The 21,066-nt window shown below is 45.8% G+C and overlaps 1 protein-coding gene and 1 pseudogene across 1 annotated transcript; both read left to right on the top strand.

The window, feature by feature from the left end:
- Window positions 1-77: 77 nt before the first annotated feature.
- On the top strand, window positions 78-5,218 carry LOC148777431 (homeobox protein otx5-B-like). The gene is made up of 3 exons (XM_088837784.1): window positions 78-146; window positions 1,252-1,455; window positions 4,380-5,218. Exons 1-3 carry the CDS (start codon window positions 78-80, stop codon window positions 5,127-5,129), a joined length of 1,023 nt encoding a protein of 340 aa, XP_088693910.1. The 3' UTR covers window positions 5,130-5,218.
- Window positions 5,219-7,581: 2,363 nt separating this feature from the next.
- On the top strand, window positions 7,582-21,011 carry LOC148777430 (phosphorylase b kinase regulatory subunit alpha, liver isoform pseudogene; annotated as a pseudogene).
- The last annotated feature ends 55 nt before the right edge of the window (window positions 21,012-21,066 follow it).

Here is a 21,066-nt window from a genome sequence, read left to right as displayed (position 1 = left end):
TGTCTCTACAGGACTCCAGAAGAGAGGGAGGCAGTTCTTGCTGAAGTTCCTTGCTCGTCTGGAGGCCCATATTCATCATGTCTTCGGAGGGTGAGTCCTTGGGAGGAGGGCTCTCGTGGACTAATGCGGAGAGTCTGGGCCGTGGGGTATCGGCAGGGCTCACCTGGAGTGATTTGAAGTTTTCTGTTCACTGTGCCATTTAGTGCTGAGTCTTGGAAAGGGGGGAAGGCTAACTAGACCAGGCCCTGAAAAAGCCTCCTTAGAGAAGGAGCTCAAGATGGTAGTAGGCACCCATCATGGTACGGTGTTGTTTTTTTTCTTAAATCCAGAAATGTGGAAAGTTCCCTTTGTAGGATGCAGCGGCTCTAGATTGCTTTGAGGAGGGCTTAAAGGGGGAAGGGAGCCTAGCTTCTCCAGGGCCTGATATTTTGCCCATTTTTCGTCAGGGAGTGAATTCGGTTTAGAATTGAGTCAGTGGTGAGCCCAGTTCTAATGGACTTGGGAGCCCAAAGCTAAAATTGAGGACTGGGGAGCTTGCCCTGGTTACAAGCAGAAATGCAAATGTTAATGTGTAGAATTCCATGATGTTTGGTTTTTCTCAGGTGAGATTTCCTCGTTTTAATTTTTGACATCTGAGTCTGATGCTAGGACTGGGGGTGGGAGGAGACGGGGACGACAGAGAATGAGATGGCTGGATGGCATCACCAACTCGATGGACATGAGTTTGAACTCCGGGAGTTGGTGATGGACAGGGAGGCCTGGCGTGCTGTGATTCATGGGGTCGCAAAGAGTCGGACATGACTGAGCGACTGAACTGAACTGAATAGCTGCATATTTTGAGTCCTCTCGTAGGTGGTGGGTATATTTTAGTGGGGGTCTTGACAGACACATCTGGGTATTCCCAGGCCAGTGTCTGGACCTGTGTATCGCGTTGTCATTATAATTTATATGGCAGATGCCCCAAGAATTGTTTGGGGTGCACTGACGTTTTTGGTATTGATAAGATGTGCGTGTGGGATCCCTGAGTTGGGAGCTGAGGGAGAGTCCATATTTCATGGGGTTCCTCAGAGGGTGCCAGGCCAGGAGCAGAATCCCAGGAGCCGGCTTGCGAGAGCTCTGCAAGGGGCCTATGCTTCCTGCCCAGAAACAAAATTCCTACTCTTTGGGAGGTTGCAGATTGAGCAAGTCTCAGTTCTCACACAGAAATGGAGGGGTTACAAGTGAACCTAAATGTGACGCCTGAGGCTAAAGTCTGTTTCTCATTCTGGATGTGTTCTAGAGTCTCTTTCTGGACCTGCTCCAGATTCTCAAGAAGGCCAGAGGCGCAGGAGAACCAAGTATGACAAAAACCAGTACAAGATTCTGTTTGAGGCTTTCAAAAGTGATGCTTACCCTGATATTAATGTCAGAATGGCTCTGGCCGAGCAGATCAAGATTCCTGAGCCAAGAATCCAGGTAAAAATGTAAATCCTTGACAGGAGGGTGGGCCTCAGTGAGGAACCAGCCCACATATTAACTGCCTGTTTTTAATACTGGTTTAAAAAGCCCTGCTTTGAGTTAATCCTCTTACTATTGCTGTGAGGTAGACATTATCCCCATTTATAGGAAAATAAAGGTTAGAGGTTAGTAATTTAGGTTACTACTCTGGCAAGGGGTAGAGTTTAAACTGGCTTCTGTGGGTTCTATCTGTTAAATATTTACCTTGTTAGAAATTGAAAACTGAGAACTTAAAACAGAGGGGGGAAAAAAAGAAATTGAAACAAATTTCAAAATATTCACTAATTCAGTAAAAATAACCATAATAAACCTGTGCTGCAGTCCATGAGGTCGCAAAGATCTTAGCAACTGAACAACAATAAACTCATTACATTACTTGTTAACTTTTAAGTATTTTTTGAGAAAAGCAACCATGGTCTCAAAGCCTGAAAACTGTCTTAGAGGAATGGCAGAACAAGACCCAGAAGCTGGTTTCTCAGTTCTTTGCATTTCCTTTGCTGTACCAGGTCTCTGGGCCTCTGAGAATCACAGAGAGAATACAGGAAGTAAGCAAAAGAGCAGAGGCCAATCGCGTCTGGGTGTTGTAAAGAAAATGGATTTCACAGGGATCCCCCAAAGGGGGCTGGAGGTCCCAGGGATCTTGGATCTTTTGGACTCTGGGTCACAGCCTTGGGGGCACACTGTAGTCTCTGATTCCTCCTCCAGGAAGTCTACTGGGATGAGTCTGGGTCCAGCCTGGGAATTTAAATAACACCCCCTCCTCTGCCCTCTAGGTGACTGAAGTGTGAGGTCAAGTCTGAAAACTGCTGCTACTGCTCTTAATGAAATTCAGGTCTCTGAGAGCGGAGCTGGAATATACACAGGCTGTTTAGAAAGCCTCCCAGGTGATTCTGATATGTAGCTAGGATTGAAATCTCTGTTCTTGACCAGTGGTTTTCAGTCCTAGATTAAAGTCTCCTGCACTGGCAGGCAGATTCTTTATCACTAGAGCTATCTGGGAAGCCCAAACACCAATGCAGGAGACGTAAGAGACTAAGAGACTTGGGTTCAATCCCTGGGTTGGGAAGATCCCCTGGAGGAGGGAATGGCAACCCACTTTAATATTCTTGCCTGGAGAATACTATGGACAGAGAAGCCTGGTGGGCTACGGTCCACAGCGTCACACAGAGTCGTACATGACTGAAGCGACTTAGCAGGCAGGCAGGTACAACTTCACAAGCACTTATGGGCAGAAGCACTGGGTTCAGAAATTCAGTGAAAGGTTCTGGGGTTCTGTTTATACTTAAGGTAGCATTTGGAGCCAGATGGAAAACCCTGAAGTTTAAAAGCTCAGCTATGGGACATCCCTCTGGGGGCACCTGGTAGACACCCTATTAGGGCCAGAGAGTGAAAGTCGATTAGTTGTGTCCAGCTCTTTGCCACCCAGTGCCTGCCAGACTCTTCTGTCCATGGGATTTCCCAAAGGGACAATACTGGAGTGGATTGCCATCCCCTTCTCCAGGGGATCTTTCCTGACCCAGGGATTGAGCCCAGGTCTCTTGCATTGCAGGCAGATTCTTTACCATCTGAGCCACCTGGGAAACCCAATTAGGGGCCAGAGAGACTGAGAAAGTTTCCTGGTTGGAGATCAGCTTAGCATTTGCAAAAGCCATGGGGTGGAGGAAGAAGCCAGCATCCTGTGCCTGCCTGGGGCTGGGCTTGCCTAGGGGCCAGGGTGTGTACAGGAGAGTGCAGGGTTGGAATTTTGGGAATGTCCCTTCTCCCTCACCCCTCCGCTGTAAGTTTGGGCCTTTGTCCTGCAGTTTCCCTGGGGGAGTTGTTTTTCCTAAGGGAAAAGAAAATGCGTGGGAATTGTCTGTGAAGTTCCTTTATTGCTCTGTTCCATCTTCAGGGCTTGCCCAGTGGCTGGGCCTATAAAAAGGCCACTGTTGTGTTCCTGGAGGGCAAAGGGGAGGTCTGGCAGAGCTGGACTAGGGTGAGGGGTGAAGAGGAGCCTCCAGGAAAAGGAGTAGCCCTGGGGGAAGTAGAACCGCTTCTCAAATCTAGAGGAGGCAGAGAGGAGGCCTGCCTGGGAATGGGAAGAGAAGAGGCCTGCCTGTGTCGGGCAAAGGAGAGGAGGTGGGACTAACAAGTGTCTTGCTCCCAGGCCTCACCTGTCCAAGGTGAGGTCCTAAAAGGACCCACAGAGGAACTGATACTGAACTGGGGCTTGGGGTGAAAAGGGGTTTTACTCAGAGGGGTTCCGTCTTATAAATTGCAAAATGATTACCACTGTAGCTTACCTAACACCTCCATTCTATCACATAGTTAACGTTTCTTTTTTATGTCAAGAACATTAAAGATCTACTTTCTTAGCAACTTTCAAGTATTCTTTACAGTTTTATTAGCTGTTATCACCATGCTGTAATTAGATCTCCAGAAATTGTTAAGCTTATGACCTGAGAGTTGGTACCCTTTGACTAGCATCTGTCCAGTCCCCCCCCTCCCCCCACCATTGGAGGAGGCTTCTTTCAAAGATAATCTGTATAAGAAAGGGTGAGTTGCAGTTGGCAGAGAAGAGCCAGGAGTGAAAGTGTAAGCACAGTGAAAGTGGGAGAGAAAGGGTGTGACCTCCACACAGCGTCCTGGGTTGTGGGACGCATGCGCACATGACGCTTTGGGGAGCTTTGCCCGGAAGGTTAAGGTTGGGCCATACCTTGAATGGTTTGAATCAGCTTACCACGAATTTTACTTTTATTCTGAATTCTACCTTAAGTCACATGCTTCTCGGTGGTGATAATTATGGGACTGGGCTTAATTGGAAAATGTCTTTAGTCTCCCCATCCCTTTGACTCCGTGCCTCTTCCTTTCTCCACCCCCCTCCCCTATCCCCGCCCCTCTAGGTGTGGTTTCAGAACAGAAGAGCTCGAGATCCTCGAAAGAACACAAAGAAGGAAAAGACACGCCCCCCGGTTCCAGAACCTATTCATGGAGGAGTTGGCGCCCCAGTTCCAAGACACAGTCAGGGTGGACTTTGTGCCCCCAACTGCCCTTGCCAGCAGTGTCTTCTGGCGGCCCAGAGGGATGCCAGTTTATTTTCCTGGAATCCAGAGAATGCTTCTGGTCAAGCTGGTTTTGGGGGGCACGTTGGTAACCCGAGCATGAATATGGCCTCACGTAACTTGCCAACTGCAGCTGATGAACCTTCTGGAGACCTGCGCTACTCTTTCTCCTCGAGCTTCAGCCTCCACTATTTCTCCTCAGACTTCAACCCCAAAGTTCTCACGGCTTCCCAACAGTCCTCTCCACAACTGGAAGCTGGCCGTGCAGAGACCTATGTGGGGGGCCCCGGACAGCTCCTGGCTCAAGGGAACGAGGCCCCGCAGGGATACGGGCAATGTCCTCCCTCTGGTGAACAGCAGCCATGGTGGAGCTGCCAGCCTTCGCCAGAGATGGAATTCGAGCAGCCACCGTCCCAGAGCCTTGAGGCTGCTGTGCCACCGTGGTCCTGTTGGTCACTTCCGCCTACTCCAGCCTCTTCACACCCTCAACACCCTCTGCCCCAGGAGCTATGTTCCCATCCTGGTTCTTCTCAGCCCTTTCCAATGAAGGCATCTGCCAATATCAGGAGCCAGTTCCATCCCTACCTCTGAGAAAGGACCTTGGTGGGAGACCCTAGGCACCCCATCCCTCAGCCATTGCAGCTGTGGGAACAGCACTTAAACTCCTGCTACAACAAAACAGTGGACATAACCTTAGTAAGTGTGAAGTCAGGTCACAGATGAAATCAGCTAGGACTCATCTATACATTTTTAATAGTGTGCAAAATTGAATAAGGATTTGAAGATTTGTGTATTAGGGCTGGAGAGATCTCCTAGACATATTTCTAAAGAAATGAAGTTGTCAGGATGGAAGGGCATAAAGTCCCGGGGGTATGGGCAGGCAGAGGACCTAAGGGGTTTCCTTAGATGGGAGGAAAAGGGGATCTTTGGAAGTCCATCTGTCCTGCCTTTTTATGGTTGATCAATATGAAGCACTTAAATGTTCTGTAAACCTTAGAAGGGATTGAGGGGTAGGGTGAGGGCTGATTTGTAGAAATAAACTCAATACTCACAGAATGGGATTCACTGTGGCTATTTCTGTGGCCTGGAATGGATCCTCCCTCTTCTCCATATGCACACTGCCCACTTCCCTTGTCCAGCCAAGTGTGGTTCCCTCTGGACTTTGAACACATCCCTGCTCCTGGGCAAACAATTTCCTGAAAGCAAGTCCTCCTCTCCCAACTCACTCTGTATGGCCAAATGCAAACCCCAATGTAGAATGAATGGGTTTGAGCAGAGAGAAATTGGAAGGTGAATGCAAGTGCATCTCTTCAGTTCACACAGTGTAGCCTGGGTCCCTCCGGTACCTACCCAGCCATGCCAAGAGGGAGAGGGTAAGAAGCACACCTGTGTGGAGGAAATCACTTAGCCAGGGGGACTGAGCCCTCAAGGTTGGAGAAATTATATAAAGATGCTTCTTGTTCATGTGGCAGACTACCTTCAAGGTTCAGTTCAGTTCAGTCGCTCAGTCGTGTCCGACTCTCTGCGACCCCACGAATCACAGCACGTCAGGCCTCCCTGGCCACCACCGGAGTTCATTCAAACTCATGTCCACAGAGTCGGTGATGCCATCCAGCCATCTCATTCTCTGTCGTCCCCTTCTCCTTCCGCCCCCAACCTTTCCCAGCATCAGAGTCTTTTCCAGTGAGTCAACTTGTCGCATGAGGTGGCCAAAGTATTGCAGTTTCAGCTTTAGCAAAACTTATCTTTACCCATTTTATAAATAAGGATCTGGTGTACATCAGAGATGAACTCCTGCAGCCTTAAATTGCTCTGCGCAGTCTGACTTAGGGGTTGAGCACACCCACTCCAGAACTCTTGCCTGGAAAATCCCATGGGCGGAGGAGCCTGGTGGGCTGCAGTCCATGGGGTCGCTAAGAGTTGGACACGACTGAGCGACTTCACTGTCACTTTTCACTTTCACGCTTTGGAGAAGGAAATGGCAACCCACTCCAGTGTTCTTGCCTGGAGAATCCCAGGGATGGGGGAGCCTGGTGGGCTGCCGTCTATGGGGTCACACAGAGTCGGACACAACTGAAGCGACTTAGCAGCAGCAGCATCAGGGCTTGAGCACAGGCTGCTTGAACACAGAAATGTCCAATTACATATTTCACCTTCCTTGCTACCTTGCCATTCTGTGAAGTTAAAGTACCAACACACAAACTGCCAGGACACTTGTAACAGTGCAGTGGCTTCTTGATGAGCCCAAATTCAAAGGCTCGATCCCCTTTGTCAGTAAGGCCCAGGAAGGCCACATAGCCTGAAAAATCTTAAGTTGGATCTACATTGTCAGCACCTTGGGTTTTGACTCCAGACTACTCAGGTTTCACCAGTAGACATCTTTCTAGCCTCGAACCCCATCCTTCACCCCCATTTTCCTTCCCAAATGGCAGTGCCAGGTGAAGCGGGGATGAGAGTACCACCAGGTCTTGCTGGAGGGCAGAGCCGCAGGCTGCCCTGTGCTCATGGAGGGCGTCAGGACACTGCTTCTGTGTGTCTTCATGAGGGGATATGCTGAGATTCCCAGGTCTGGGGCCCAAAGGGACAGAAGCAGAGCTGCATGGTAGGAGACTGGATGGCTGTCTTCTGCAGAAGGCTTGGCTGAACACTGACCTTTATAAGGCTTCTCTCTGGATCCCTGTCTTTCTGCCCCTATAGTGCCTTGAAAATTGAAAGTTGAAAGTTAAGTGGCTCAGTCATATCTGACTCTTTGCAACCCCGTGGACTGTAGCCCAGCAGGCTCCTCCGTCCATGGGATTCTCCAGGCAAGAATACTGGAGTGGGTTGCCATTTCCTTCTCCAGGGGATCTTCCTGACCCAGGGATCAAACCCAGGTCTCCCGCATTGCAGGCAGACGCTTTAACCTCTGAGCCCCCAGGGAAGCCCAATGTGAAACCCATACTGGAATGGATTAATAAACATTAGTGAGCCCTTATATTTATCAAGTTGTAGTAAAGAGAGGACACTCACTCATGAACTATTTACTCATGTGGCAAAGCTGGCCATGGAGTCTGCGTACGCTAAGACGATTGGTGAGTGATGGTCTTTCTCTGAAATTAGACTTCAGCACTTCCAAGTTTCTTGTAGGTGTGAAAGAAATAAAAGATGCCGTCTCTTGCTTTTTGTCTCTAGTTTTCTTACATTCGTTGCAGGAAATTTGTCCTCAACAAGGGCAAGATCTTGGAAATTCCCTGGAGGTCCATTTTTTTTTGGATTCAGTGCTTTAACTTCCCAGGCCTGGGTTCAATTTCTAGTTAGGGTTCTAAAATCCAGCAAGTCATACAGCATGGCCAAAACAAAACCAAAAGCAAAACAAAACTACTAAAAAAAAAAACAAACAAACGTGCACAAGGCCTCTGTTGTTGTTTGGTCACTAAGTCGTGTCTGACTCTTTGAGACCCCATGAACTGTAGCACGCCAGACTCTGTCCTCCAGTGTCTCCTGGAGTTTGCTCAAATTCATGTCCATTGAGTCAGTGATGCTATCTAACCATCTCCACTGCCTCCTTCTCTTTTTGCTTTCACTCTTTCCTAGCATCAGGGTCTTTTCTAACCAGTCGGCTCTTCACATCAGGTGGCCAAAGTATTGGAGCTTCAGCAGGATCTTTAGGAAATCACTATTTGGAAGGAAATGATTTAGGATATATAACTATGCTCCTGGTCTTCTAGATGAGAACTCCCTACTTCCCTTCCTTTCCCCAGGCTCTTGATGCTTGCCAGGCAGCTGATCAGAGAAAGCCTGAGGAATAAGGGAAGAGCCTGAGGTAAGACGGAGGTTCAGTTCTGGCCCCACACTCTCGATATAGGGCCTCGGCAACATTTCTTCTCTTAGAGCCTAGTTTTCTTAATTACCAGGAAGCATATGAATGCCACTCAGGCTAAGATGATGGTTCCAAGCATAAAAATAAACACAGGAAAGAGCCTGCTCTGCCATTAATACAGGATATTTACCATGGACAAAACTCAAAATGCAAATGACATGTTGGGGGAAAAAGTGAGAGCATATACAGTGGCAGGGAAATTAATAAATTCAGATAATGATGAATGATACCTCTCAAAATAAAAGTGTTCAACATATTTAAAAGTCATTCTAAATTAAAAAAAGCAAAGCTAAAACTAGAATTGCCATGGTATCCTGCGGTACCACTCCTGGGCATATATCCAGAGAAAACTTGCACCTCTATGTTCATAACAGCAGTGTCTCTTAGCAAGAGATGGCTAAGACATGGAAACAACTTCAATGTCCATCAATAAAGGAACAGATAAAGAAGATGTGGGGACTTCCCCGGTGATCCAGTGGCCAAGACTCTGTGCATCTAATGCGGGGGCCCAGATTTGATCCTTGGTCAGGGAACTGGATCCCACATGCCACAACTCAGAGCTCTCATGCTGCAACTAAGACCCGGTGTAGCCAAATAAATAAATATATTAAAAAAAAAAAGATGTGGTGCACGTATATGACAGAATACTACTTAGTCATAAAAATGGATGTGTGTGTGTGTGTGTGTGTGTGTGTTAGTTGCTTAGTCGTTTCTGACTCTTTGCAACCCCATAGACTGCCGCCCACCAGGTCCCTCCATCCATGGGATTCTCCAGACAAGAGTACTGGAGTGGGTTGCCATTTCCTTCTCTGAAAAAGAATGAAGTAATGCTATTTGCAGCAACATGGATGGACTTAGAGATGACCATACTAAGTGAAGTAAATCAGAGAAACAAATACCATAATGATATCACCCATGTGGAATCTAATATATGATACAAATGGGAATTCCCTGGTGGTTCAGTGGTTAAGACTTGGTGCTTTCACTGCCCTGGGCCTGCATTTGATCCCTCATCAGAGAACTAAGATCCCACAAGCCATGTGGTGTGGCATGGCCAAAATAGAAGAGCTTATCTATGAAAGAAACAGACTGACATAGAGAACAAACTTGTGGTTGCCAAGGGGAAGGGGGGTGGTAGGCAGCGGATGGAGAGTTTGGGATTAGAAGATACAAACTGTACATATAGCATGAATAAATGACAAAGTCCTACTGTATAGCACAGGGAACTACATTCAATATCCTGTGATAAACATAACAGGAAAGAATATGAAAAAATATATATACATATAACTGAATCCCTTTGCTGTACAGGAGAAATTACCACAACATTGTAAATCAATTATACTTCAATAAAACAATTTTTAAAACAATATACCTTAAATTTAGTGAAAAGCTATATTTTACCTATTATATTGGATTAAAAATGAAAATATTTGCCATATATGGTAAGGATATGCATAATAGAGCTTTGTTTATAATAGTAAAAATTAAAGGAATGAAAAAATAGAAAGGTTAATTATACAGATCTTCTAGTACATGAACTATTATGAACTCATTTCAGTGTCCTAAATGAAATGCTTTCAACATCTGAGCTAGAACCATTTAGTTAATTAAATCTCCTGTTTTACAGGAGAAGAATCTGAGCAGATAATTAGCCAAGTCCCAGTCTTTCTCCATTTCACCAAATCCCTTCAGCTAATTATAAATGCCTTTAAAGGCACATCAATACTGTTCAGATAATTCATATGAAACTTCTAAATGCTATTGGTCCTGGTTTGGTTCAGTATGCGTTATGTGCGTGCAGGTTCGCTCAGCAGCTCACTCATGTCTGACTCTTTGGGACCCCACAGACTGTAGCCCACCAGGCTCCTCTGTCCAAGGGATTTTTCCAGCAAGAATACTGGAGTGGGTTGCCATTTCCTCCTCCAGGGGATCTTCCTGACCTAGGGATGGAACTCGAGTCTCCTACATCTCCTGCCTTGGCCAGCGGATTCTTTACCAGCGGGGAAGCCCCGCAGTACACATTGGGGATGGCCAAAAACATTTGCTGAGAAATGGCATCTTTGGGTTTTGTGGGCCAAACAAGACCAAGGGTGCCTCCCTCTCCTACCCCTTGGAAACACTCAGCCCCTAGGACACATTTCACTTTTGGGAATTTCCTCTTATCTTTGCATCTTTGTAGCAGCTTTTCATTGCCTTTCAGGCCCCGTTCCTGGACAGTGGGCGAGGATGACAGAGCAAAGGTAGGAGGTTGGAGGCCTGGGGCTCACAGCTGCATTTGTTTCCAAGGAAGACAAGAAAGGGAAAAGAAAAGAAGGTGAAAACTGACCCCTAAGAAACTGACCCAAGAAACTAAGCTGTGGGGACTGCGGGTTTTCTGGGGAGCGTACATGGCAGCTGAGAGTGGTAAACACAACACTGTAACTCCATCTGAAGTCTCAGTTTTGCATTCTGAGTCTGCCAAGTGAGACAATCTCATGAATATAGAAAACCATTCCTGCTTACCTCACAAAGTAGAGTCTTTGAAAGAAGCTTGTGATGTAGTAAGTGTTATGTAAATGTAGGACACCTGTGATTTTGTGTGGTGGGCTGGGAATGCCAGTTCAGAATTTTCAGAATGTTTGCAGACAGCTGAGAAGTCAGCAAATAAAGAGTGAAGAAACGTTTGCCCATAGACACAATAGCTCTCCATTTCAGAGTTCTTTCCAAGAGCTGATCCCAACTTTTTCTATCTGCTAAACCCAGACTGAAAATACATATATTCCCCTTGAACTGTTTCCTTGCTTCCAATTTCTCAACTTCTTGGAGACCTCTCATCTGCCTGCTTCCTTTCCTTCATTCCTGGGGATCCAGATACCTCTGTGGGTTTGACCTGGAGAAGCAAGTAGAGTGTCCTCCCTCTTCCTGGCTTTTAAAATCTTTCCTTTATTCCTTTATTTCTTTGTCTTACAACAAAGTTTCCCACCTCACCTTCTCCCCTCCCCCTCATCTCCTTTGAGTTAAGGCTCACGCTCATGGGGTTATAATTGCCATCATCTCTTCTCATTTCCACGGCTTCCCCAGTGGCTCTATGGTAAAGAATCCACCTGTCAATGCAGGAGACCCCAGAGACTGTGGGTTCGATCCCCGGGTGGGGAGGATCCCCTTGAGGAGGAAATGGTAACCCACTCCAGTATTCTTGCCTGGAGAATCCCAAGGACAAAGGAACCTGGCAGGCTACAGTCCTTAGGATCACAAAGAGTCAGACGTGACTGAGCAGCTGAGCACACACTTTTCATTCCCAGAGATAGTGGGGAAGGGAACGTGGAATGGACACATGATCAAAGTCACTGTTGTTCAGTCACTCGGTCATGTGTGACTCTTTGTGACCCCATGGACTGCAGCGCGCCAGGCTTCCCTGTCCTTCACCACCTCCCGGAGGTGACCCCATGGACTGCATGGCTCCAGGCTTCCCTGTCCTTCACCACCTCCCAGAGCTTGCTCAAACTCATGTCCATTGAGACAGTGATGTCATACAAACCATCTCATCCTCTATTGTCCCCTTCTCCTCCTGCCTTCGATCTTTCCCAGAATCAGGGTCTTTTCTAATGAATGAGCTCTTCACATCAGGTGGCCAAAGTATTGGAGCTTCAGTTTCAGCATCAGTCCTTCCAATGAATATTCAGGGTTGATTTCATTTCATGACTGGTTGGATCTCCTTGCAGTCCAAGGGACTCTCAAGACTCTTCTCCAGCACCACAGTTCAAAAGCATCAGCACTCAGACTTATTTATGATGCAACTCTCACATCCATACATGACTACTGGAAAAACCATAGCTTTGACTAGATGGACCTTTGTTGGTAAAGTAATGTCTCTGCTTTTTAATATGCTGTCTAGGTTTATCATAGCTTTTCTTCCAAGGAGCATGGATCTTTTAATTTTATGCCCCAAATCTCAGTAATCAGCATGAATAATATTTTAATGTGATATTCAAAAACTATTAGTACTAATGCATTAAAAAAAAAAGGTGAAAGAATAGTAAATAAAGATAAGCTCTCATGCCACATCAGAGCCTGAGGCAAATGGGAAAATATGCCTCTCTATGTGTTTTCTTGTGTTTCCATTAATTTTTTTTTCAGAATGTTAAAACAGTTGAAAAAACATTGAGAAATTGCAGAGTAGGTTTATTCAACATCTAGCTGAGAAGTTAGTGAATAGCAGTTCTGGGGTGAAATCAAAAACAAATGTTAAAATGCTCCTGAGACAGGATATTCTGAAAAATGAGATGAACTTAAAAATAAAGGCATGACACCTCACACCTGTTAGAGCAGCTATTATTAAAACCTCTACAAATAATAAATGTTGGTCCAGATATGGAGAAAAGAGAACACTGTTACTTTGTTGGTGGGAATGCAGGTTGGTACAGCCACTGTAGAAAACAGTACGGAGGTTTCTCAAAAAACTAAAAATAGAACTATCATATGACCCAGAAATTCCACTCCTGGGTATATATTAAAAAACAAAAACACTAATTTGAAAAGAGCATGCACCCCAATGTTCATAGAAGCATTATTTACAGTTGCCAGGACCGACGTGTTCATCAAGAGATGAATGGATAAAGAAAATATTATATATATATATATATATATATATACTGTAATATTACTCAGCCATAAAAAAGAGCTAACTTTAGCCATCTGCAGCAGTATGGATGGACTTGGAGGGCATTATGCTAAGTGAAATAAGTCAGACAGTTCAGTTCAGTCGCTCAGTCATGTCCAACTCTGTGACCCCATGAACTGCAGCACACCAGGCCTCCCTGTCCATCACCAGTTCCCGGAGTCCACCCAAACCCATGTCCATCGAGTCGGTGTCGCCATCCAGCCATCTCATCCTGTCATCCCCTTCTCCTGCCCGCAATCCTTCCCAGTATCAGGGTCTTTTTCCAATGAGTCAGCTCTTCGCATGAGGTGGCCCAAGTATTGGAGTTTCAGCTTCAGCATTAGTCCTTCCAATGAATATTCAGGACTAGAGAAACACATATATTGTATGATATCACTTATATGTATAATCTGAAAAATACATCAAACAAGTGACAATGACATACAGGAAGCAGACCCAGATACAGAGAACAAAACTGGCAGTCACCAGTGGAGGGGGGAGGGACAGTTAGAGGTGGGGAAGGAAAGATACAAACTACTGCATGTCAAAGATAGGCTCAAGGATGTATTGTACAACACAGGGAATATAACCTACATTTTGACTATAGTAACTTTAGGGAAAGTAACCTTTAAAAATTGTATACAAATTAAGAAACAAATTAGGAAATTCTCTGGTGGTCCAGGGGTTAGGACTTGGTGCTTTCACTGCCCAGGGCCTGGATTCAGTTCCTGGTGGAGGAACTAGGTCCCTCAAGCCTCGCAGAGCAGCCAAAAGGGTAAAATAAAACAATAAATAAAAATAAAAGCATGAGACACATGCCTTTAGGAACATGATTTGCCTTGAGCAAGACTTAGCAGACACAACAGTAAAGTTTTCCCATCTCGAGAACTTAATACAAAAGAGAAATCCGGAAGACTGTTGACTAACAAAGAACAAACCTCAAAGTCTCCTTAAGATGATGAACCATAACTAGCTTCTTGCTGTTGTTTAGTTACTCAGTGGTGTCTGACTCTTTTGTGACCCCATGGACTTAGCCCCCCCAGGTATTATTGTTCATGGAATTTCCCAGAAAGAATACTGGAGTGGGTTGCCTTCTCCAGGGGCTCCTCCCCTCCCAGGGATGGCACCCCTGTCTCCTGCATTGCAGGCTGACTCATTGAGCCACTGAACTGAACTGAACAACCTCTGAGCCACCAGGGAAGCCCCAGTTAGCCTCTTAGATGAGAGGCAATTGTGGAAATGCTCACCTTCCAGGAGACAGAAACCTCTAAATGGCGCTAGGAATGATGATAAGATACTGGCCAAAGAGGCAGATATTTAAAGACAAAGTCAACAGGGCAATGAGGGAACAATGGGGGAAATGTATAAAACCCCCTTGGGGGTTGGGGTGGGGGTGTGTGGAGTCTCAGGATGCGAAACTCAAGATAAAGTCGCCATCTGGGTTCTCAGCTCAGAAACCTTCGCGTACTCTTGATCACCTCTCACAGAAAGTCCTTTTATCACACAGTCCGGTTTTCCTACCTCCTTAAGGTCTCTCAGGGAGCTCTGTCAGCGTCTCCCGCCTCTGGTCGGCATCCTTTCTGAACCCCTTCCTCTTCTATGGGGACCACGACATCCCCTCCCTAAGCGAGCAGATGCCCCCCGTGTCGTAAGACACGATATCATGTCGTTTAGGGCGACTTGGCCCAGAAACACGCGAGATAGACGGTCGCCTCTGCCAAACAACAAGGCCAAACACAGTAGCTCAGTAAATAGGACTTTTCTGCCCACCATTACTAAAGTGAATTTAACATGGGTTGGTGGCTCAGAGGTTAAAGCGTCTGTCTCCAATGCGGGAGACCTGGGTTCAATCCCTGGGTTGGGAAGATTCCCTGGAGAAGGAAATGGCAACCCACTCCAGTATTCTTGCCTGGAGAATTCCATGGACGGATGAGCCTGGTGGGCCACAGTCCACGGGGTTGCAAAGAGTCGGACACGACTGAGCACTTTCACTTCAAGGTTTACGAAAGTATTCTAAAACATGTGTGGCGCTTTTTCTGCATAATACTTCAGCTCAGAATCACATGATAAAAGTACATTGTAAGCGTGATTTTGAATTTCAATGCCATACACTACATGCCAGGCAAATCTGAATCTTTAGTTTTCGTTTTACGACATGGTGCATGTACTCATTTTGAAAAGTGGAGTGTTTTTTTCAAACAGCACTCTGCTGCTCCACCCTTCCACACAACTGATTCTTATTCCTTAAATATAAGAAGATATAAATCTTTTAGGGGCTTATCATGGTTTTATACCTACATTGATATGTGACAAGCTTGTCAGAGTACTTGTTTTCTAGTCTTCTGATTGTCTGCTTTCTCACTATGGTAGATGAAAATTTAGTTCTTTAAAAAAGTTTTTTTTTTTTTTTCATTTTATATGTATATTTATTTAGGCTGCACTGAGTAGCTTTTGGGAATCTTAGTTCCTTAACCAGGGATCCAACCCCAGGCCCTAGAAGTGAAAGTGCCTGAATCCTAACCACTGGACTGCCAGGGAATTCCTGAGAATTTAATTCTTTTGGCACCTCAATATTTACTCCCCACACCCATTCCCTCTTCATAAAATGTAATTTCTGGGTGAATTACAGTGTTTACATTATCATGATCGTGATTTTCATGGTATATTAGTCATATTCATAGTGTGTCTGATTTTGCTCTTTCTGGTACAACTTCTTCTAGACTCAATTTTGTTGCATTTATTTCAATCATTAGTCATTCATTAATTCCCCACACCTCTGATGACAATGCATGCCACGCTAAGACACTTCAGTCATGTCCGACTCTTTGCAACCCCATGGAGTATAGCTCACTAGGCTCCTCTGTCCATGAGATTGTCCAGGCAAGAATGGAGTGGGTTGCCATGCCCTCCTCCAGGCTCTGATGACCATATAAGCCAAAAATAAGCCAGATATTCTGTTTTCTTTTCCTCTGGAGGCCTCAGTTTCCTCCTCCAGTCTGAATCAGCTGTTCTCTAGGTGTCTCTTCCTACTGTTATCCTGGAATTTTCCTTCTCCATCATCTTGGGACTTTCCTCCCCCTCTTTGCTCTGTTGGAGCTCGCGTTTTCTGGACCCCATATTGTTCTTTTTTTTGGATTTTTCTATCATTTTGTGGATCATAATTTCAAGTAGCTTCATGAGAATAGGTCGTCAACATTAATTTTTTTGAGATTGCATGTTGGGCTGGATGTATACTGGCTGAAGTATTCCTTCCAAATTTCAAAGGTAATTCTTGTGATCATTTATGCTTTGGCAATGTGAATTTCAATGTCATACTGATCCCCAGTGCTTTGTAGGTAAATAGTTTATTTTTCTATTTGAAGAAAATAAATGAATTTTCTCTTCATTCTTTATGTTTCTGTGTGTGTGCATGTTAAGTTACATTTATCTGGCTGTGGATTTGGTAGCTATTGTTTTTTTGATAGCTATTTTAAATTTGATAGTTAATGTCTTTCCATATTAGAAAATGTTCTTATACTTCTTTCCTGATAACTCTATCTCTGTTTTCTTTTGCCTTCTCTTTAAAGATTTCATTATTTTGATTTAGCCATCCAAGCAAATCTCTTAAATTCTATTTCCCCCTTATCTTTTTGTTCTACTTTCTATAAGAAATAAGTGAAATAGAAATGAAGAGAACAATGGCAAAAATCAATGAAACTAAAAGGTGTTCCTTTGGAAAGATAAACAAAATTGATAACCTTTTGCCAGACTCTTCAAGAAAAAGTGGGAGAGGACTCCAATAAAATTAGAAATGAAAAAGGAGAAGTTACAACTGATAGAGCAAAAATACAGAGGATCATAAGATGCTACAACAAGCGACTGTAGACTTCCATGGTCACTCAGTCAGTAAAGAATCTGCTTGCAACGCAGGAGACCTGGGTTTGATCCCTGGGTCGAGACAATCCCCTGGAGAAGGAAATGGCTACCTACTCCAGTATTCTTGTCTGGAAAATTCCATGGACAGAGGAGCCTTTATTTTCTTGGGCTCCAAAATCACTGCAGATAGTGACTGCAACCATAAAATTAAAAGACACTTGTTCCTTGGAAGAAAAGCTATGACCAACCTAGACACCATATTAAAAAGCAGAGATATTACTTTACCAACAAAGGTTTGTCTTGTCAAAGCTATTGTTTCTCCAGTAGTCATGTATGAATGTGAGAGTTGGACTATAAAGAAAGCTGAGTGCTCAAGAATTGATGCTTTTGAACTGTGGTGTTGGAGAAGACTCTTGAAAGTCCCTTGAACTGCAAGGAGATCCAACCAGTCCATCCTAAAGGAGATCAGTCCTGACTATTCATTGGAAGAACTGATCCTGAAACTGAAACTCCAATACTTTGGCCATCTGATTCGAAGAACTGACTCATTGGAAAAGACCCTGATGCTGGGAAAGATTGAAAGCAGGAGGAGAAGGGGATGACAGAGGGTGAAGTGGCTAGATGGCATCACTGACTCGATTTACATGAGTTTGAGCAATCTACAGGAGTTGGTGATGGACAGGGAAGCCTGGTGTGCTGCGGTCCATGGGGTTACAAAGAGACATGACTGAGCAACTGAACTGAACCGAGGAGCCCGGTAGGCTACAAACCATGGTGTCCCTAAGTGTTGGACGCGACTGAGTGACTAACTCTTCACATTAATTTCACTTCACAAGCAACTATATGCCAATAAAATGGACAACCTGGAAAAAATGGACTAATTCTTAGAAAAGTCAACCTTTCAAGACTGATCCAGGAAGAAATAGAAAATATGAACAGACCAGTCACAAGTAATAAAGGTGAAATTGATTAAAAAATCTTCCAACAAATAAAAAGTCCAGGACCAGATGGTTTCACAGTGAATTCTATCAAATATTTAGAGAAGAAATAACACCTATCCATCTCAAACTCTTCCAAAAATTGAGGGAGGAACACTCCCAAGCTTATTCTATGAGGTTACCATTGTCCTGATATCAAAACTAGAACAAGATATCACAAAAAAAGAAAACTGCCGACCAGCATCACTGATGAACATAGATCTGTGGCCAGAATGATTTTTCCCTTAAAAAGATAAGTACACCTCCCTTATGGGTAGTTCACATTTTGAAACTATCTTTATATATTTATATATATATATGTTGGTTGTGCCCAAAACTGAAGTTTTGGCCCATGTTTGAAATAGTGCAGTGGTTCCCGAGTTCAAGTTTCAACAGAATCAACGATTGTAAAATTAAGATCACTGGGATCCACCCCCCAGAGTTTCTGACCCAGTGTGTCTGAGTGGGGCCTGAGAACCTGAATTCTGACAAGCTCCCAGGTAGTGTACATGCTGCAGGTGGGTGATGTGCTTTCAAACCAGCCCTAGAGCCGCTCACTCAGCTATTTCAGAAGCTCTCCACAAGGTGGCGCAGTGGAAGCGCTTCTGGGCAGGCTATTGCCAGCTCTTCCTCTAGGCGGTCAGTGGGCACCTCTGTACCAGGGACCCTCCCCACCACCTGCTGATCCCCTCATCCTCTTTTGCTTTAAATTGTTAGGACTCAGTTTTCGCTGCGGCATTTCAGACCTCAAAAGTAATACAATTTTAAATGAAACAAACTAGTAATGAATTATGTCTTTAACGTAGGACCATATGCAAAAATAAACTAAAAATGAGTAAAGACTTCAACATAAGACCTGCAGTCATAAAACTCCTATAAGAAAGCATAGGCAGTGAAATGTTTTACTTTGCTCTTAGCAAGGTGTTTTGGGGTTTTTCTAAGGCAAGGTCAACAAAAGCAAAAATAAACAAATGCGACTACATCAAAGTAAAAACCTTTTGTACGGAGAATGGAATCATTAATAAAGTAAAAAGACAACCTATTGAATGGAAGGACATATCGGCTTGGAGGACGAGCAGTGGGCACTGATTCTCGTAGAGAGGCGAGTGAGTTTGCAAAACAGGGACAGAGGCTTAAAGGCATTATTTAAAGGTATAAAGATAAGCAATAAGAGAATCAAAATGAATTGGGAGCTTATAGCATGCTGCTAAGTCACTTCAGTCGTGTCCAACTTTGTGTGACCCCATAGATGGAAGCCCACCAGGCTCCCCCATCCCTGGGATTCTCCAGGCAAGAACACTGGAGTGGGTTGCCATTTCCTTCTCCAACGTGTGAAAGCGAAAAGTGAAAGTGAAATCCCTCAGTCGTGTCTGACCCTTAGCGATCCCACAGACTGCAGCCCACCAGGCTCCTCCATTCATGGGGTTTTCTAGACAAGAGTCCTGGAGTGGCTTGCCATTGCCTTCTCCGTCATTAGTAAAAATTGTGATGTAAGATTTTGAAGAAGAGTAACAGAGATAATCACCAGAAAAGCATTAGCAAAACAGTTCCTAGTGTGGGAGGGAAATTTTTCTTCTACCAATGTAGGTCCCGGGGGTCAGGGGCCTCTGTAACAGGAGAGAGGTTTATTTCACACGCGTGCAGGACCGCTCAAAAATGAGTGGCTCCTTGAAAAGGTAGGGTGAGGGGTCTACACTGTCTAACAAAAGCACAGGACAGCACGGCGTCACTGTTCACAACCTCCTCAGCGAGCTCTACGGGAAGGCCGGCTTGAACCAGGGGTGGGGCCTGATCTGCTACATCTCCGGCCTCCTCCGGAAGAAAGGGGAGGTCCTGGCTGAGGCGGGCACGGACCTGCTGTCACACCAGAAGCAGCTCACAGTGGGCCTCCCCCCCAGAACCCCGGGAGAAGACCATCTCTGCGCCTCTGCCCCCCGAGGAGCTCACGAAGCTCATCTACGAAGCCAGCCGGCAGGACATCAGCATCGCCGTGCTCACACAGGAGATCGTGGTGTACCTGCGATGTACGTCAGGGCGCAGCCCAGCCTCTTCATGGAGATGCTCCGGCTCCGAATTGGACTGATCATTCAGGTGATGGCCACAGAGCTGGCGCGGAGCCTGAACTGTTCAGAAGCTTCTGAAGGTTTGATGAACTTCAGCCCTTTTGATATGAAAAATCTCCTGCACCACATCTTAAGCGGCAAAGACTTTGGTGTTGAAAGAAGCATGCGGCCCATTCATTCCTCCACACCCAGCCCCGCTGTCTCCATCCACGAGGTGGGCCACACTGGGCCTCCAAAACCGAGAGGAGCAGCATCAGCCGGCTGAGGAGCGAGCTGAAGCAGACGACTAGGCGGTTTAGTGCTGATGAACAGCTCATTTCTGTGAGCCAGGCCGCGTCCAGCAGCGCGCACTCCTCCAAGTCTGCGAGGTCCAGCAGCCCGTCCTCACCCACGGGCACGTCATCATCAGACTCGGGCGGGCAGCACATGGGCTGGGGGGAATGGCAGGGCCAGTGGCTGCGCGGGAGAAGGCTGGACGGCGCCATCAACAGGGTCCCCGTGGGATTCTCCCAGAAGGTGTGGAAGATCCTTCGGAAGTGCCACGGTCTGTCCATCAACGGCTACGTGCTCCAATCCTCGACCACACAAAAGATGACCCTGCAGGAGTTCAAGTCTGCTGTCCATGTTGAGTCAGTGCTGAACCGAGTGCCACAACCCGAGTACCGGCAGCTGCTGGTGGAGGCCATCATGGTGCTGACGCTGCTCTCGGACACAGAGATGAACAGCATCGGGGGCATCATCCACGTGGACCAGATCGTGCACGTGGCCAACCAGTTGTTCCTACAGGACCAGGTGTCGAGTGGAGCCACGGACACGCTGGAGAAAGACCAAGCCACAGGCATCTGCCACTTCTTTTATGACAGTGCTCCAAGTGGGGCTTATGGGACGATAACCTACCTAATGAAGGTGGTGGCTTCTCATTTGCAGGAACCGCTGCCCAATTCAGGTTGCCAGATGCAGTAGGACCTCGGTGCTCAGGCTGTCCCTTTCTCGTGGGCACTTCCTTGTGTTCCCCAAGAGTCCCTGTGCTTTCCCCAAACAAAGCCTTGTCCATCAGAATCCCTGACAGGGAGGGGATGGTAGTGACACACTTGAAAGCAGTAGACATCCGAACCCCAGAAAGGGCCGCTGA

The sequence above is a fragment of the Moschus berezovskii genome, chromosome 7 (assembly GCF_049115385.1).
Source record: "Moschus berezovskii isolate FMDL1 chromosome 7, NW_MosBer_1.0, whole genome shotgun sequence".
Lineage (NCBI taxonomy): Eukaryota > Metazoa > Chordata > Mammalia > Artiodactyla > Moschidae > Moschus > Moschus berezovskii.
Note: the sequence above shows the minus strand (reverse complement) of the source record. Positions and strands in the feature narration are given on the sequence as shown.

Bases quoted from the DNA above. Each gene is read 5' to 3' on its own strand.
- LOC148777431 (XM_088837784.1), top strand. From the start codon at position 78: ATGTCTTCGGAGGGTGAGTCCTTGGGAGGAGGGCTCTCGTGGACTAAT. The intron at 147-1,251 runs GTATCGGCAGGG...CTGAGGCTAAAG, and splicing joins CGGAGAGTCTGGGCCGTGGG to TCTGTTTCTCATTCTGGATG. The intron at 1,456-4,379 runs GTAAAAATGTAA...CCGCCCCTCTAG, and splicing joins TTCCTGAGCCAAGAATCCAG to GTGTGGTTTCAGAACAGAAG.